This window comes from Schistocerca cancellata, chromosome 5 (assembly GCF_023864275.1).
Source record: "Schistocerca cancellata isolate TAMUIC-IGC-003103 chromosome 5, iqSchCanc2.1, whole genome shotgun sequence".
In the NCBI taxonomy this organism is placed as follows: domain Eukaryota; kingdom Metazoa; phylum Arthropoda; class Insecta; order Orthoptera; family Acrididae; genus Schistocerca; species Schistocerca cancellata.
Genome location: NC_064630.1, coordinates 16,607,363 through 16,627,455, shown reverse-complemented (window position 1 = coordinate 16,627,455; position 20,093 = coordinate 16,607,363). Strand labels below are relative to the sequence as shown.

Here is a 20,093-nt window from a genome sequence, read left to right as displayed (position 1 = left end):
ATATCTTAGCACATCTTTTTTTTAAATTTCATAACGGTACTTATTTAAAAAACACACCTCGTAGTTCAGTTCTGAACTACATGTTCCACAAACATAGAAATTTATAAAATCCCTCCCGCATCCTTCTCCAACAAAAGCAGTTAGTCATCTGTAACGAATTTTTTGACGACGATACTGCAAGATCTGCCGCTATTTCATTTCTTTCTTTCGTACGAATGAACACGCTGTCTCATAGGTAATGTGGCGGCTTGATCTAGACAGTTAAGACGTCTTAGGTAGATGTGTACCTTGTTTATTAAGAGGAAAGATCAATCATATGACATTGTTCCTATGTTTCGTAATATGACCAGCCCTTCACTTATGTGTAAAGTGCAACTGATGCATGACATGTACCCTCTTGTATGTTCCTCCATATTGACGTGGCGCTAAAAGATGTTTCGAGGAGGCTAATCGGTCTTCGTAAAATAGGAGCGTTGGTTTCATGAGCTCCAACCCCGCTTTTACTGACGCCCACAGCGCTTGACTCACTCTTCCCTTCTTCTTCACAATGACAGTCGTTAAGACGTTATGATAAATCAGTTGTCACTGTGTTCAACAAACACGGGAACGTGCTGCTCAACGACAGCTTGATCACAAGAAGGAAAATTGAAGTCTCGGTTTATCTGGCTTTTGACGGCAGCAGTGCCGACCACAAAATCTGTGCCCCTTCTGAGCTGTCAACAAGGGACGGTAATTCCCCAAGGCGTTGACGAAGCAAAGGTCAAACTGGCGGACTGAACCGGTGGTGCTTCGCAACAACAGACCACAAAACCGGAGTTTTCTCGTCACATTTCATCAGTAATGACAAATCACAATGGCTGTAGTGAAGACTAATCACACTTCATTCATGGGTTTAGTATCGATGGATCAATTCTGATGAGATCGTTGGTTTACGTTCCTCCAGCAAATGAAAATCGTGTACTCTGTCAATTCTTCCCGATTCACAGTAACAGAAAGAATTCTACTAGGAAACAAACAAAAAATGCCATTCACGCGCAAAAGATCATTATCGGCAGCTCAGTATCTTCAAGAGGCACTGCACTGCCTTTAGTAGACGCGCCCCAAGCAGCATAGAATCTGATCACATAAAACGACACGTCACAAATTTTTTACACTAGCGTGAGGTGTATGACTAGCGGCAATATACATAAAAGATTGAAGTATCAGATCAACATGTCACTACTATGTGAAACCACCATAATCAGGTCGCTATGCATGACAGCGTCTATGAAGCAAGGGGCTGATAATTCGATGCTGCGTCCGCAATGGCAATGACAATGACATTGTGCGCCTGCGCACACTACAGGCAAAATCACTGACGCGAATGACAGCCCAACACTTTCAGCCAACCCGTGAGCCAAGCAACTCTCAAACCTGCTGGACACACTGGGACTTTATAAAACAGCATATGCAGGCACCCGCTATGCCTTCTGCTTCCATGTCGACAATGATGGCCGACTCCACTGCAACATGTGTAATTTATAGTGCTACCAGGATAGTTTATCATACCAGAAGAAAAAATCTCAGCACAACAGCAGCAAGTCAAATATGTTTTTTTTTTTTTCTTTAGCTATAAGTCTTACGACTGGTTTGATGCGGCACACCACAAGGACTCTTCCGAGCCAACCTCTTCACTTTAGAGCAGCACCTCCACACTACGTCCTCAATTATTTCTTACGTATATACCAATTTCTGACCAATCTCTGCCTTCCTCTCGAGTTTTTACCCTCTACAGGTCCCATGAGTACCCTGGACGTTGTTCCCTGATATCTTAACACATATCCTATCATCCTGCCGCTTGTTTTTGCTTGTCAGTTCACCTAATTTCCGATATTATTTCGTAGCACATCTCAAACGCTTCGATTGTCTTCTGTTACAGTTTTTCTGTAGTTCATGATTCACTGCCGTTCAATGCTGCGCTCGGAACATACATTCTCAGAAATTTCTTTTTCAAATTAGAACCTGTGTTTGATACTAGTAAACTTCTTTTGACCAGCAGTGCCCTCTTTGCCCTAGTTCGTCTGCTTTTATGTTCTCGTTGCGTCGTCCGTCATGGGCTATTTTGTTTCCGACTTCGTCTACTCTCTGGTCAAACATTTTGATGTTAAGTATCTCGCTAGTCTGATTTCTGTTTCTTCTCATTAATTTTATATTTCTCACTTTCAATCCATATTCTGTCTTCATTAGACAGTTAATTCCTTTCAACGGGTGTAGTAATTTTTCTTCAGTTTCGCTGAGAATAGCAATGACATCGGTCAATGTTGTTACACACATCCTTGCGCCTTGGATTTTAATACTATTCTTGAACCTTTCTTTTATTTCTGTCATTGAGTCTTCGATGTTTACACTGAAAATTAGGGACAAAAGGCTGAATCCCTGTCTCACTGACGCATTACTAATCGGTAAAAAGATTTAAAAACTGAAATTTCTAAGATCTGATGCAAATTGGAAAATAATTTGTAATAGGGGTAGACGTTACCGGGTGCTGCTTTTGCGCGTATTGTCGTCCACAATACGTAGGACTCTGCGGATAAAAAGTGTTTGTCAGCGCTTCGTGTCGAGTTCAGCGAGAAACGAAATGCATAAGATATTAAACCCACCATCAAATGCAATTAATCATGGCTGCCTGTGTTCGACTGATGTAGGCAGTACGACAACATCGTTGGTAGAGGACAAATGGGCGAATCATCCAATGTACGGCTTGCAAGAAAAAATCCATAACATACAAGAAATGAACGGTACAGATATCTAGTGACGTACTGCGTGATACGCAATGAAAAACAATGACGGTACACAACGAGTGTTCAGTCCCTAACGTCCACCAACGATGTGCCGTTGACTCCCGTGTTCCAGCCGCGCATTTCCGAGAACGTATCATATGGAAAAAAAATGGAGAAATGAAGAGGTTTAAAATATAATTGAAAGGCAGAACAATGTTGACGTTGTATTATATTAAGAAAACTTACATAAGATTTTCATAGGAGTCTTTACAAGAGCGCAGCAGAATGGCTGCGGTATTTTACCAGTCTAACACACGAAAGACGACTCTAACAAAATTATTCGAAACATTCGCAGAACAAAAATAGCGAACGAACGAATATCTTGTAGATATGAGGTTTCAACGATCGCTGCAGCAAAATAAGTGAGTAAATTCAGAGTAAGTACGCATGTACATCGTTTAAGTACTTATTGTATGAACAATACGTATGTGTAAATTCTGGCAGACAAAATGTAACAGAACATCACCCACTTTTTAATGTGAGCACTGCATTCTTGGTTTTCCAGTCTTACAGCCCCCTCAGTGTTTCTGGTACAATTGCATATTACTCGTATTTCCCTACAACTTACTCCTTTTTTTCTCCGAATTTCGGACATCTTGTATCACTTTACATTGTCGAACGCTTTTTCCAGCTCGACAAATCTTATGATTGTTTCTTGATTTTCCTTGTGCCATTATCAAGTGCAACGTCAAGACTGCCTCTCTGGTTTCTTTATCTTTCCTAAAAACAATCTGATTGTCATCTAACAGATCCTCAATTACCTTTTCAATATTCCTGTACGTTATTCTTGTCAGGAGCTAGGATGTATGAGCTGTTAAGATGACTGTGCTATAATTTTCGCTCTCATCTGGCCTTGCTATCTTTAGAATTGTGTGGACGACATTTTTCAGAAATCATGATGATACATCACCAGTCTTATAGATTCTGAACAGCTTGAATACTGACTTGATTGCCACTTCAACTAAAGATTTTAGAAATTCCGATTGAATGTTATCCATCCTTCCTGCCTTTTTTAATTTCAAGTCTTCCAAAGCTCTTTTAAATTCTGACTCTAATACTGGAGCCCCTATCTCTTCCTTATCGAGTACAATTTACTCTTCTATCATGTCATCAGAAAAGTTCTACCCCTCATAGAGGCCTTCAATGTGCTCTTCCTATCTATCTGCTTTCTCCTCTGCGTTTAATAGTATAATTCCAATTGTACTCTTAATGTTGCCATCCTTGTTTTTAATTTCACCAAAGGTTGTTTCGATTTTCTATATGTGGAGTCAGTCATCGCAACAATCATTTCTTTTTCGATTTCTTCACATTTTTCTGCAGCCATTTCGTTTTAGCTTTCCTGCACTTCACATTTTTTGCATTCCTCAGTAATTTATTTTGCTGCATTCTAATATTTCTCTGAACATTGTTATTTTGCCTTCTGTCATCGATCAGTTGAAGTATTTCACCTGTTATTCTATGTTTCTTCACAGTTACCCTCCATATGTCTATGTCTGACTGTTCATCACCTGTGATTGCCATTTTTAGAGATGTCCACTCGCCTTCAACTGAATTGGCTGTTTTGGTGTTCGTTATCGCAGTAGCCACATTTTTAACGGATTTCAAACGCATATCATCATTCCTCAGTACTTCAGTGTCCCACTTACTTGCACAACAATTCTTCCGGACGATTCTCTTAAACTTCGATCTAATCTTGATCTTTGAGAAGTTCTGATCTCAGTCTGTATTTGCTCCAGGTACGCCTTACAGTCCAATATCGGATTCGGAATCTCTGTCTGACCATTCTGTTAATCCAGCTGGAATTTTTCCGTGCCTCTTTTCCCCATGTGTATCTCTTTCTCTTATAATTTTTGAACAGCGTATTTACTATTACTAACTGAAATTTATTGCTGGATTCTATTATTTTTTTTTCTGTGTCATTCCTGCTACCAAGCTCAAATTCACCCACAAATCTTTGTTCAGTTCCTTTCACTACCACCGCATTAAAATCCCCCATGATTATTAGATTTACATCTCACTTTGCGTACTGAATTACTCGTTCAATATTGTCATATCCTTTTTCTATCTCCTCATTTACTACTTGCAACGTCGGCATGTTTACCCGAACTATTGTTGTCGGCATTGATTTGCTGTCGATTCTGATGAGGAAAAACCTATCATTGAACTGTCTGCAGTAACTCACTCTGCCTGCTGCCTTCCTATTCATAATGAATGCTACTCCCGTTATACTGTTTCTGCCGCTCTTGATATTACTCTATTCGTCTAACCAGTTATGTTTATCTTCTTTCCATTTCACCTGACCGGCCCCTACCGTATCTAGATTGAGCCTTTGGATTTCCCTTTTTACATTTCCTAGCTTCCCTAGAACGTTGAAATTCCTGATATTCCACATATCAATTAGTAGAGTATCACCCTTTCGTTCATGATTCTATATTTTTCTCATGGTCAGCTACGGTTCAGTGGAAGGTAAACGAAGTTGGTACACCTAGATACAACGATCACGTAATGCTATAGATTCTAGAAGCATCTCTCATGCTAAAGTCAGCTGTATTTATACCTGCAGAGACGGCAATCCGTGAAGCTTGGGGCGAAAGTTGCAGTGGTGGCGACATAGGCGACGGTATCTGTGACAGCACAGTAGGCAGTTGGCAGCCCTCACTAGCAGGCATCGACGTATGAGTCAAAATCTGGTATAGACGTCATGTAACCATGAAAATCTAAAGCGGAGTTATTTCATTTAAGACAATAAATGTACCATGAATGTTTGTAAAATAACATTTTTTTTAAATTTTATTCTGTACACTTTTCATTTTTCACTTGTTGAGCTACCGTTTCAGTCCTTCGTTCGGCGACACACTAGCGGTAAGCAGACGTGATGCACGACTGGAAGTTCCCTGTCGCCTGTTGGAGACGCCGATAGCGGCCTCTAAATGCTCGGTTAACTTCAAAAAACTGCAACTGGGACGCGAGCCAGTCTCTGACACCAGTTGATGCTGCAGGGGAATTTCGCAGGAGATATTACCTTACCTATAATTACCGGCGTTCAGCTTCAATCACACAAGTAATTTCAATAAGAACTTGTTACAAGCTTCGTGACCACACGGATGGGGCCGTCCTACGGCTGGTGGTCATAGAGTTTTAATTACGACCGCGAAGATATAGATGTAGGTAACTATTTTATGATGTTAGGAAGAAATCCGCTTACGGCTGGTGTAACTGTTGTTTATTAAAACACAACGGGTTTCACGGCTTAAAGCAGCATCATCGGGTGCAACCTACACGATAAAAAGCAAAGTACAGTGTCAACACCATTGGAGGGTATCAAAATTGATGACGGAATGTCTGAAATTTACTCGGAACGTTAAAGGGTCGTAGGCATACCCATTACTGCTAGTCAAAATTTACTATTCACAGAATATCGTCAGTATTATGTTGACCGAATGGTAAAGAAGACGTGCTGCATTCTTTAAATTTTTCCTGCATCTAAAAAACGAAAAAGAAAATATTTTATAGTGAGCAGACGATAAAAGTTTTTAAAAAGGGGCCCGATTGGCGATAAAAAAATTGTCACTCCTTATAGAGGTAGCAACCCAGAGCTGGTAGTAAATGACGTCACACTGTCCAGACGGATAGCTTCCGTTCCACCAGCCAGCTGGCCTCTGTTTGTCGTTCGTGCGGACCGCTTTTGCCTCGCCCTACACTGAGCTGCCCTACTCTCACACTGGTAAGACACTGCCACCTGATACTCTTCACGTAGTGACTTGCATAGTGCAGCGACTAATCATGTTAGCAGCCAGAATTTTTTATCGCCAATCCGGCCCATTTTTTTAAAACTCTTACCATCCGCCCAATATAAAAAAATTTTTCTTTTTCTTTTTAGATGCAAGCAGATTTTATAGAATGCATCACGTCTTCTATACCTTTAGTTCGACATAGTATTGACAATATTCTCTGAATCGTAAATTTTGACATGGAGCGATGGGTCTGGCTATGATCTTTTGACGTAGTGAGTATATTTGAGAGGTTCCTTTATTAATTTTAATATCCACAAAATGTGGTGACACTATACTTTTCTTTTTACCGTGTAGGTTTTACCTGATGATGCGGCTTTAAACTGTGAAACCCGTTGCGTTTTAATAAACAGCAAGTACACCAGCCGTAAGCAGAGTTCTTTCTAACATCACGCCTTTCAACAGCTACATTTGCCGCGAGTAAAGAATAGTTTGTAACTATTTTATTTGTGCTTCTGCAGGAACTTGTCTGCAGCCGTGGTTCACGTTAAAATACACGCGAGACAGTACCGTAGTACGCCGCTAGGAGAGCAAAAACTAGATGAAGCACACCCAATTACAAAAAATTATTACTTACGTAAAAATACTTTTTCGAGGTGACAGCGATAATCTTGTGTCTGACTACCTTCTGAAATGTTACTTCTATGAATGTTGGTATAACTCTCTCTGTCTCTCTCTCTCTCGCAGAAAATTAGTCGCCCCAGGAGACCTCCTGGCAATACGGTAAGTGTCGCTGCGCTGCCGGTCCGCTGACGAGGAACACAGTGGCCGAAGTCTCTCGCTGGTGATGAGGTTCCGTAGAGATAACACAGTTCCGCGATGTCCACTGATACGTTTCAGCCGCTGCTCCCTATACGCCTAGACGTTTCCTGTGAGATTAAGGTCGGATTATTTACGGTACCAATCGAAGTTCGCTGGGACACCAGAGTGTTCGTCAGAGCAAGGCCTGATGCGTGCATCGCTGAGAACACGGCTGTTGTCTTGGAAGACGGGAAGGTCCACGACAAAGAGGGCACCATCTGGTCACCGAGAACGGCGTCATTCAGTAGCCTGGTAAGTGGGTACACGTCGTGGCGTGAAAAACACTCCCAAATCAGAATGGCGTCAACGCTCGGTTGAATGTGCGCTGAATTCCTCATTGGGGTGTTGGTGCACTGGACAGCTTGCGTCATTTGAAAACAGGCAAAATCGTGACTCGTCGGATGGTTCTACACGCTCCAGACAGTGGCTGCATACCTTCTGTGTCGTCTGGTTCATTGAAGGTATCGCTGTGAGGAGTGGCGTTTTGAGAGGTACTCGGTGTCCAGAGCACCCCGTTCCCTTCCCAACGCACGCTCGGTAGTGGATTAATATGGATCGGCATTCGCTGGCAGCAGCGATTCCTGTGCAGCTGCAGACAGCCGCCTCCGGCCGCTGCCGCCTAGGGTGTTTACACGGTCACCGTTCTTACGCCCGGCTGTTTACGAGTGGGTGGTGCACCACCGCTTGTACAAGGTGCGGCGCTTAACTACGGACAAATTTAAATCTGAATCTCCCACCACACCGTAGTTCCGCTGGAGGTTGCGACTGGTGTTCTTGAAACTCACAGGCATCTAGTGAACAGTCAGAACCTCAAAATGTCCGAGGCGTTACGTACGAGTGCGGAGTACAACACAAGTTGCAAGTCTTGGCGCTGGGCGTTCTCCCACTGAAATAGTTCGATTCTTCGAGTACCGGAGACTAACTGTTTACGATATTGTGGGCAACTATAATGCTTCGGAGATGTCTGGGGTTTACATCCCAGGTGTGTCCAGTGAAAGTGATATCATGCCGCCACATTTTTTTTAAAAAAGGGACAAACTGTCACAAAAGAAGTTTATCTGCAAGTTTTGACGAATGTGACCTGTGGCCTCGGGAAGACAATATGTCTTTCAACAGGACGGGGCACTGGCTCACAAGAGCCATTTCGTACATAACTGGCTCTCGAATAACGTTGACATGTTCTGGTCAAAGGAGTTCCGGCCCCGAATAGCCCGCATTTGAATCCCCTCGAGTTCTACCTTTGGAGCGTGATCGAAAGAGTTACCCATTGACGAGACACACTCACGTCGCATCTCTAAGGACTGCTGCCGAAGCAGCATTCGCGAATATAGAGAGCACTGTTTTGAAGAGTGCGTGCGATCGCTTCAGGACGAGACTGGAGGTGGCCATTGCGTCTGACGGGAATCACATCGAGTAATGTTACTAGTCAAAGATAACACCACTTGTATAATGAAGTTCCAAAGATACTGCAACAGGCATGCGTACTCAAATACACAGATATACTGTATAAACAATCGGAATACGGTGCTGCGTTCGGCAACGCATATATAAGACAAGTGTCTGGCGCAGTTGTTACATCGGTTACTGCTGCTACAGTGGCAGGTTATGAAACTTTAAGTGGGCTTGAACGTGATGTTATAGGTGGCGCACGAACGATGGGATACAGCATCTCCGACGCAGCGATGAAGAGGGCATTTTCGTGTACGACCATTTCGCGAGTGTACCCGTTTCGTGATGTACTATTTGGAAATAATGACTAACAGATGAGTTTGCAGAAAAATCAATTTATTTATGAAAATACAAAGTACAGTCACCGACAAACTTTACATATTCACATACTCCTTTACCTTTAACCCAAATGAACACAGACTCATTTAGAGATATTTTCCTCTTACTACGAGTATACAAAGACAGTGCCGATGGAGACGTATACGCTGATTTACCAAAGTCTTTATTAGCAAGTTCGGCTACATGGTAGGTACGATAGGCAATAATGTCTCTATCAACAAAACTTTCAAGTCCAGGAACACTAGGTACACTTGTACCTCCACGTACAACAGCTACGGTAAGCCACCCATTACCGTGCGAAAATGTATCATTAATATCAATACTAAAATTAAGTCTACACCACAGAAAACACAAGGTCCGTCGACAAGTGCAGCAGCAGCAACACTCTTCACTGGTATGCGGTTCTTCCTGTCCCCAGCTGTTGTGGCGAACTCGATGTTCTCGATGGTTTTATACACTGTCTGCTTAGAACGGCGACGAATTCTCCTATAAGGCATCGTGGGTGCGTTCATCAAATCTCCGACACCGCTGCGGCCGGAGAAAGATCCTACAAGAACAGGACCAAAGACGACTGGAGAATCGTTCAGCGTGACAGAAGTACAACCCTTCGGCAAATTGCTGTAGATTTCAGTTCTGGGCCATCAACAAGTGTCAGCGCGCGAACCATTCAACGAAACATCATCGATACGGGCTTTCGGAGCCGTTGGCCCAATCGTGTACCCTTGATACAAAGCTTTACGTCTCCCCTGGTCCCGTCAACATCGACATTGGACTGATGACGACTGGAAACGTGTTGCCTGGTCGGACGAGTCTAGTTTCAAATTGCGTCGGACGGATCGACGTCTACGGGTATGGAGTCAAACTCATTAATCCATGGACTCTACATGTCATCAGGGGACTGTTCAAGTTGGTGGAGGCTCTGTAGTGGAGCGTGTGCCGTTGGAGTGATCCGAGATCCTTGATACGCCTAGATAGACTCTTGACAGGTGACACGTACGTAAGCATTCTGTTTGATCACCCGCATCCGTTCATGTCCATTGTGCATTCCGACGGACTTGGCCAATTCCAGCAGCACAATGCGACACCCCACACGTCCTGAATTGCTACAGACTGGCTCCAGGGACACTCTTTTGTGGTTAAACACTTCCACTGGTCACCGAACTCCCCCCAGACATGAACATTATTGATCATATCTGGGATGCCTTGCAACGTGCTGTTCAGAAGAGATCTTCACCCCTCGTACTGTTACGGATTTATGGACAGCTCTGTAGTATTCATGGGGTCAGTCCCTTCCAGCACAACTTCAGACATTAGTCGAGACTATGTCGCGTCGTGTTGCGGCAGTTTCGCGTCTCGCTGGGGCCTTTCACGATGTTAGGCAGGTCTACCAGTTTCTCTGGCTCTTCAGTGTAGAAGGAAGTTGTTGTTTTAGAAGCCGGCTCGGCTGAGCATGTTGCATTGCCGCGTGACCAGTACAACTAAGTCGGACTACGACCTTGGAAGGCCGCTAAGTTTCAGTAGCACTGTAATTGATGCACGTATTCGGCCTCCAAGAAATTTTTTTTCTGATTTTAAAACCGTAGCTTTGTAAGGTGTCAGGCAAATCCAACACCTTCCATGAAAACCCTGACATGATAAGCAAATGCAGTAGTATGTCACATAGCTCCGAATAAATCGTGACATTAAATTAACCAAAGTAATACGAGTAACGAGTGAGCAAATGGAATACCACAGACTAACACAAGAATGCCTAAATGCATGTCATACCTTCCCACCGTGAGACAGACGCAGTTCCGAGGGGAGAAACGAGAACAGAAGCCGAGAGCAGAACCGTGTTAAGCTGGAAGGCCCTACGATAAGGGACGGATGGACACCCACGTCACCAGCTAACTGCTAGGACCACACCACCCGCAAGTTTTAGCGTGAGACTTTTTCGCGACTCTGTTACGTTAGGACAACCCCCCAGCCCATGTTAAAAGCTAGAGCCCTCCAGAAGAGCAGTATAGATCTTACGATAACACAAAATGGGCTACACCACCCGCAAGTTTTAGCGTGAGACTTTTTCGCGTCTCTGTTACATTAGGACCACCCCCCAGCCCATGTTAAAAGATGGAGCCCTCCAGAAGAACAGTATAGATCTTACGATAACGCTAAAAAGACCACACCAGCTGCAAGTTTTAGCATGAGACTTTTTCGCGTCTCTGTTACGTTGCAAACAATAAATACATGACCCCACCACAAAAAGTATAACGTTTCTCATTGGATAGACAGAATTTTTGTAGGCGGAGTTTAAGGTTAACATTGAGACCCTCATTGGTCAGATGAAAACACAGCCAGATTGTTTTTCTTTAAACCAACTTCGATAAATTGTAGTAAGGAGAAGTTAGGAGAGAGTTGCTTCTGAGAGGGCGAGCTGGATGGAGCTGCGCCAGCCGCCGCCCCCTGACGAACACCGACAAGGTAATGAACGCACGCGATGCCGCATTTTTAAGCGCATAAGGCTTCACTCAGAACTGCAGAAGTCTCATCTGTTACATCCCCTTTTTACGTAATACTAGTGTCGATCGTCAATTAAATCTCATGGTGTTCACATTTGCCACTTGAAGTAAAAATGTGAAACGCGATGATTTTTTTGTTATATAATTATTAAGAAGCCACATCAGCCACTGTAATTTACGACAAGACAGATAAGTAATTATAGATAATTGAGGGTCACTTTAGACCATTTTGATAATTTTCTCTTTTGTGAAACTTAATTTAAACCTAGATTATAGATGTGATATGGCATAGGTCATCCTTGGATCCATTGTAGAACTTGGAAACACATTCAGGGAATATTCGTTCACATGTTGAACGAGGTTGGTTTTTATCATCCTGTATTAAAACATTTCCTTTTATCAATTGTGCAATTTATAAACAATGTTTTGTGAGTAGAATAAAATTTCCAATGGTAAACTTAACTGCTATTTCGACGTTATTTTACCAGCTAACTAAACATAGGAGAGCCTTGAACCCCTTCCACTAAATTTTGTTAGTATTAAGATGCCTTTACAGGGAGTGCAGTGGAGCTGACGCTGAAATCATTAAGTATTTGGTTATATCATCGCTAGTCTCACTGAACTCTTCTGAACTCTACATGTCATGTGTGGTCTGGCGTCTCCTTATCGGCAACAGGTCCCAGGTTCAAACTAGTCAATTCCCTAAAAAACACGCTCATCTTGCGAAAGTGGTAGGGAGACACGACATAGAAAAACAGACACTACGCAGAATGTTAGAGCTTGTAAATCATGTTTTTTGGTGTTTTAAACTATTCAAACTATTTTAACCCCTTTCGGAGCTGCTAGGTTTATTAGTCCTCTGTCAAATAATTTTGTTTGCGTATTTGCAGTGAGCAAGTAGAATATCTATTAATTCTTTTTTTTTTAAAGAAACTTATTTTACAACTAAGATCTGTAGCATGCTGTTATTCAAGAAAATCACTGCCAGTTGTCTTAAAGCGCATGTTCTTAAACGTTACACTCATTGCTTTGCAAGATTTTCTGAATTTTTGACGTCATTTATTATTTGAACAATTAATCAGTTGTAATATCATCGTGTCTCTGTGTTATTACCAGTGCTGGTTGTTTCGATGCCTGTAAGTAAAGTCTTTTGTTGAGAATCCTCTACCGACTTGGCGCTTTCACTGCCCGCAGCCTTGAGACCTGCTATCAACATATCAAAAGTGGTAGAAAAACGTTGCAGCTACCGCAAATGCTTACATTTTGCATTTATTATTACCGAGTATACACACAAAAAGGTCATATTTGAGAAGGAATTGACGAGAAATTTATGGGATTTGGAGATAAATTTCTAAAGCTGATGAAATGCAAATACCAGGTTTATAACAGCAGCTCTTCTGTGGGCTGTGTAGCCGTACCAAGTGTGCCACCTCTATCTGTCACAAACAACGATCCCCTCTATTAAGACTGTTCCATATTGTCCCTCAGACTGTGAAATAATTTCCTAATGGTGAAGCTCTTATAATACTCCAGTATTACGGCATCCCATTCCAATATAACTTCTTTTTCACGAGCTTGGTTTTCTACCTATGACTTGGAATATAAAGTAAGAACAGAACGAACGCTTGCTTTCAAAGTAATATAATTGTACAGCATCGGTAAATGATATCTAACAGCTTCGGAGCGTGTTATGCGTACCCGTCCTCAGATGGTGTGGTAGCGTTACGGCGTGGTGGACAGATATCTCTATTACATTCCAATTCCTGCATTTTTCTTATTACAACTGAGTCTTTGAGCATTTAATATAGTATAGTTGTAGCTTACTGTCTAAACAAGCGTATACCGTAAGTTATTGAAACACATGGTACTGTTTTTTGCTGTTAAGTGTATTAAACGGCACTGCGTTCGTAGCCTGGAGTAGGCGTATTTTTTGTTTTGATTGAATGAACATTGTAGAAGGCGTCAGATAGGTTCTACCCTAGTACCACCGTAGCCTGTGTGGTGCACGCATTACTATTACCCAAAGTTCAGTCACTAATAATAAATTAGGAATCAGATATCTACGTACGACATTAGATCTCCGTCTGACGCTATTTGCAATCCGTTGCTTTTTTAAGCAGCACTGTGACACAATGAAGCCTTCCGCTCAGTTGCCTTCTTTGACTGCACATCTGAAAAGTGTTGTGCTTTTGTCTCAATTCGTTAGTAGACATTTTCCAAACCCAGAAACTCTATAGCCCATTGTAACTATTATCCCCAATTTATACGTAACTAGCTAGTACATTCCCGTACTGTATAAATTCTGGTTGCGAAATGGACAAAGAGCGTGCGGTATAATGAATAATAAGAGTGTGATACACATTTTTCAAGAGCGGCTGAAACAACGCAAAAGTAAACCAAAATAGGGAAAAAATCTACATTGAGTCAGTATGCATTTAAATACAATGGCGCGTGTGCTCTGTGTTCGTCATATTTAAGACTTTGTGTTACCCCATGTACTCAAAGCACAGACTTTTAGCAATATATTATTTCTATGGGTACTACTTTTCGCACTCAGTATTCATACATCAGTTCCATTTGATAAAACATAAAAGACAAAAATGGATAAAATTTATTTTTATTACAGAACTTGATAATAGATGAACAATAAATTATGGTACATTATATCAGAATATGATAATGATATTTTGGTACAAAATTATAAATATATGTAAAACGTATAAAACCTTTTTAAGGCTTAAACTATTCATTACATAGAGCTTACCACAAATTCAGTTATATCACAGATTTTGTACAATAAATAATAATTTAATGTAAATGCTTTCAGAATGTGACGATGGCTAAACAATAATTAAGCTACGTCATATTATGTAAGCAGAATTTGATGGTGATATTTTAATACAGAATCCTAAAAATATGTAGAAGTTAATAAATTACAACTGTAAGGCAGCTACAATGAAACAGGGTTTATCTTTTCAACATTTAAACTATTCATTAAGCAATGCTTTCTAGTCCAAAAGGATGAAAAATGGGAAGCTAGCAAGGTATCATTCTTTTTTCACTACTTTAAAACGTTACATATTCATTTATATCACAGATTTTATACAATAAATAACAATGTAAATACTTAACATTATTATTCCTCGAAGCTATTTTCTAGCTTATTTTTGTACTATAAGTGCAATTTGCACGACACACTTTCTATTAGCTTTGAACTTGTGTACACATCGAAATCTGTTGGATCTGACGTTGACACAATAGTCATAAATCAGATAAACATTAAAGTTTCACGAATTTTGCAACCAAACCTTATTAGAGTATGATTCAGTCAGGATAAAAAACTGTCAGTAGTCTTTAAGTGAAACGGAAACCTAAGAGCTAATTGAGCAAGTTGTTTAGTACGTTTAGAAAATAATTCTACTTATGTAGTACCTATTTTATTACGGAACAGACTTCTGGGAGTGCAATTCCCAACTAACAGATAACTTCGTATAAATATACCGACTTATATCACATGTAACTTATCACAGATTCACAGAGTTTGGAATGCAGGTGAGTTGAGGCTCCGAGCCGTCCTTCGGCCATGAGCGCAGCGGTAGGGCATTATACTTCTATACACTTGTCACAAATATGATGAACTATCAAATTGTGCTAGCGAAGTACTTCAGGAAATGATAGCCTCAGTAAAAAAAGAAAAGCAAAAACGTAAGAGAGAGTTGTAGTGAGCTGTAAAAGTAAGTGATAATCGAGCAGCAATTACTTGTAGTAAATATTATAGAACAGACTTTCGGAAACACAATTCTCAACTAACAGGTAACGCAGTATAAACACACAAATATATCACATGTAACGTATCACAGATTGGCAGGTATCCTGTACTACTCAGGCTACGAAATGCAGACGAGTTGGATCTCCGGGCCTCCCTTTGGCCACGAGCGCAGTGGCGCCGCTAGGGAGGGCCTGTGGCTAGGGCCAGACGCGTCCCTCCAGCCAGCCGAGGTGTGCGGAGACGCGCGTGTAGACGCCGGGCAGGGCGCCGCCGCAGGGCCTGGGGCCGACGCTGGTGACGCCCACCGCCGTGTAGGGGGCGGAGCCGCCAGTCACCAGGGGGGCGCCGGAGTCGCCCTGCAAAAAGTAAACACGCCGCACTGAGGGGCAGTCGGTGGGCACGGCTCACTGGAGGAGTCTCCAGTTGTCTGGTGCTGTGGGATGCATCAGGTACGATGCGTCAGGTGACATAAAGTGGGTACTTACAACACAGGTGTCAGTCTTCCCCTGTGGGTCTCCGGCACAGATAACTGACGAGTCCATTCCCTGTGGAAATCTCTCCTTGTAGGCATTCTGGCACTGGGATAACGCACGTGGGTAGATGGTGGTCTTCAGAAGCACAGGGCTCAGTCGCGTTCCTGGAACAAAGGGAGAGTGACGACTTTGTTTCTTTGTTTCAAATTATAACATGCTAAACGTGTGGCTTGTACCAAGTATGATGTAACTATCATATGTTCGGCAGAGGAAGAGTCAGAAAAGGTAGAGAAGGATGAACTGAGTGGATGTTGAAAAGTTTTTGCATATGAAGATACTCTGCTTTCAGTCTCAATGGATAGTTCTGCTTATAATGACAATGGATCCACATGCTACGAACACTCAATGTTTTCTGATATTCCTTCATTTTAGAAGTTGTTAATCATACTGACACAGTATTTCGGGTATGATATGAAGAGTTTCCTTTTCAATTGAGGAAGCGCAAGTGACGATTTTTAAGGTTTAAAACAATAAGTGAAAGATGATAATTGTTTGGATACGTTGAACTGGGAACGATAGAAGGAAACGGATATTTTGGAGCTCACGTATTTAAGAAAACGTTGATTGGCACACGGCGCTGTACATGAGTAGGACTTCAGACAAGACGGCCCCCTTCGCTTACCGGCAGCGTTCGTGGCCCCCCAGCCGGCGGCGGTGAAGCTCGGCGGGTCTCCGTCCTGCGTGTTGAGACAGGCGGGGAAGACGGCGTCGCTGAACTCCACCCTCCTGTCCAGCCTCAGCAGCGCTATGTCGCCGTACGACTGCCGCTTCCTGTAGCTGGGGTGCAGCACGATCTCCGAGATCCCGTAGTCTGCGCCGTCTGCTGCCGCCGTGAGGTTGTTCACTCCCAGGCGCACCGTGACTGGCCTTCCCCTGGAACAATCACACACAGTGCTTTTCACAGCTGCTTTGACCGCTCTTGACCTACAGTTAGTGCATACTTGCATCTGAAATATTGAGCTATCATGTTCATTCCTTTCAAAGCGTTAGAGCGAAAATGTAAACAATAGAAATTTGAACCTCCAGTTAACTGATCAAGACGTGCTTCGTAATTAGAGGACACTGAAGATGGGCGCACCATTGTCCATAATATACCGAAATAAAGATCCATGGCTTCCCTAATCTCTCGTACTACGAACGTCATATTTCTGACCCCTAAATGGTATCAGAGAGCAGAAGTAGGTCTCACATAACAAACTCTGTTCCCAGACATGTGTGGCATTTGGTGGATAAGGGCATCAGGGTCTAAATATAATGCAAGTGTAACTTTCTTTAATGGGGTCCGTTTTCTAAAGACTGATCTATGCTCCCTGCTTGAAACTTCCTCCGTCTGTCCTTCCACCTCTACGTTCGCCGTCTTTACGAGATGTGCTAGGTTTGTCACCTATGCCAGTGTGCTTACTACGTCTTGCATCATGGGAAAGTGCCTCATACTTCTAAAATAGCGGTTGATCAAAACATCACTATAAATTTGAAAACTGAATAAATCACGGAAAAATGTAGATAGAGAGGTACAAGTTGACACACAAGCTTGGAATGACATGGGGATTTATTAGAACCAAAAAAAAAAAAAAAAAAATACAAAAGTTCAAAAAATGTCCGACAGAATAGCAATAATAAGTATAACAAAGTAAGACAAAGCAAAGATGATGTTCTTTACAGGAAATGCTCAATATGTCCACCATCATTCCTCAACAATAGCTGTAGTCGAGGCATAATGCTGTGAACAGCACTGTAAAGCATGTCCTTAGTTATGGTGAGGCGTTGGCGTCGGGTGTTGTCTTTCAGCATACCTAGAGATGTCGGTCGATCACGATGCACTTGCGACTTCAGGTAACCCCAAAGCCAATAACCGCACGGACTCAGGTCTGGGGACCTGGGAGGCCAAGTATGACGAAAGTGGCGGCTGAGCACACGATCATCACCAAGCGACGCGCGCAAGAGATCTTCCACGCGTCTAGCAATATGGGTTGGAGCGCCATCTTGCATTTTGGTTCTAATAAAACCCCATGTCATTCCAAGCATGTGGATCAATTTCTGCCTCTCTATCTACATTATTCCGTGGTTTATTAAGTTTTCAAATTTATACTGATTTTTTGATCACCCGGGTAAAAGTGATATTTTTTGTGAGACACTGAACTAGCCATGTTATCGAGTCCCGAGTCCTTCTCGCAGTTCAGTGAACTACCAAAAGTGAAAGTACGCGACTCGTGACAGGAACATTATTTTTTTACGCGTGTGGAATTAAAAGTGCATTTCAGTTCTCTTGAGGAAATGTGTAGAGAAGGCTACTCACGTGATCCTGCTGGCGCAGCAGTGGGCTGCGGTGAGGACGAACTGGTCGCTGATGAGGGTCCCTCCGCACAGCCAGCTGAGGCCCTCCGTGTTGGGGACGTTGAAGCCCAGCGCCGCCTACAACACAACAGGTTTCCCTCCTTGTACTGCCAGGCAAACAGAGAACTCACCCACAAACACCTGTATGCATTTGTCAAAAGTACTGTACAAGGTCGTTAGAAGCAGTCTCAAAAGCTTGCAAGGCTATTGCTGTGAGGGGGGGGACTGTGCTTACAAATAACTCTTAAGAAAAAAAAAATTCAATGATACGTTGCGTCGTTCGCGAGCTATTTAGGATTGAAACTAGGTCGTTGCGCTTGCATATTCAAGCCCTTGCAGGCTCTAAAATGCGGTAATGCACTGACATCCGCGGGTCTGTTAATTACTACTTGTCGAAATACTCATTACCAGTTCAAATATGCCTTTTTCAGAAGCGATAAATTTAAGCTAGGTGAGCAAAAGCTACGTATGTTCATTTTGAGTACACCAAACGAAGAACACGTTTCCCGACATCGCCTCTGTCAGAATGCTTGAATTTGGACGTGCGACGACTTGCTTTGCTAACGTCAGTGTTAAATAACTCTGAAAAGGCGCAACGTACCGAATTTTGTTCTTAACAACTATTTCTCAGCAGAACCTCCCCTGCTTCACCCTTACAAGCTTGTCGGACTATCAGACTCTGGATTCGCATTGGGAGTATGCCGGATCAAATCCTCATCCACTCATACTGTCAGAGTTTCTGTGGTTACGCGAAGTCACAGAAGGCAAATGCCAGGATGAGTCGTTTAAAAAGGACACATCTTTGTCCAGCTCGAACGTGTGTTTTGCGTCTAATGACGTTTTGAAGTCTGCAGTAAGTCAAACCTTAACCTCAATTCTGAAGTATTAAGAAATCGTACAATAATTCTGACGTTTGCGTAACGCTCGCTATAGCTGCCCCGTCCATAATCAAGTGTTTCTCGCTTCCCTCCTGTACTCCAGAGTTGTCGATCGTTGCAGACACCTGCCACGTCAGAGCTAGTTTACCGCAAAAGTGAACCATTGAGTGTTAAACTTGCATTGCATTCAACGAGAGTTTCAGTATACAAATTTTTGACAATATCATGGGTCGATCAAAGGACGTTGTGTTTAACATTTAGCAACACTAATATTAGATCCAAAGATGCTAAAATGTTTGGCATGGTGACTTAGATTAATAATCGTGTTATGCTTCTGAACGCAGTCACTTGACATAAGACAAATTAGATGTTTGTTGACAACAGAGCCCCAAATTATTTTCTCTGATGAACGACGTTATATTATTAACTAAGGTAAACATATCTAATATGATAATTCTTTAAATGCAGTGCATCAGAAAGGTCGGTGGATCACCTATGTTTTGGTTAATAATGCATGATGAAATTAAGATTCCCATAAAATGGGCGTATCACTAGCGAGAAACGCCTTCTCTCAATATTTTATAGAAAGTGTACAGGTTTAATCACTAAGGGCACGCACAGCATTTTTAACTGTAACGCGTAGCCTCATTCCTTTGTGTGAGCATTGCTATGATGGATATTCTTGCTTAAACAACTCCTAAAGAATGAACAAGTGTCTCTCACATGCTTCATTACAAAAACACAGTCTCTTAAGAGGCCCAATTAAAGAAAACATGGGACACCATTGCATAGCTTCTGCAGCAGAACTGCTGTGCTCTCCTTAACAGATAGTCGCTACAGTTGTACGTTCTCTATTGTAAAAATGAAGATTCATTCGTTCAG

General features: G+C 42.3%; 1 protein-coding gene across 1 annotated transcript in view; it reads right to left on the bottom strand.

Moving 5' to 3' along the window:
* Positions 1–15,663: 15,663 nt before the first annotated feature.
* LOC126187759 (serine protease persephone-like) overlaps positions 15,664–20,093 on the bottom strand; it is a 45,099-nt gene continuing 40,669 nt past the window's right edge. Inside the window, exons 3-6 of the mRNA XM_049929020.1 lie at positions 18,296–18,411; positions 16,622–16,872; positions 15,952–16,103; positions 15,664–15,822 (exon numbers count right to left, since the gene is read on the bottom strand). Coding sequence (XP_049784977.1) covers positions 15,664–15,822; positions 15,952–16,103; positions 16,622–16,872; positions 18,296–18,411 — 678 coding nt within the window. The remainder of the gene's footprint in view (positions 15,823–15,951; positions 16,104–16,621; positions 16,873–18,295; positions 18,412–20,093) is intronic.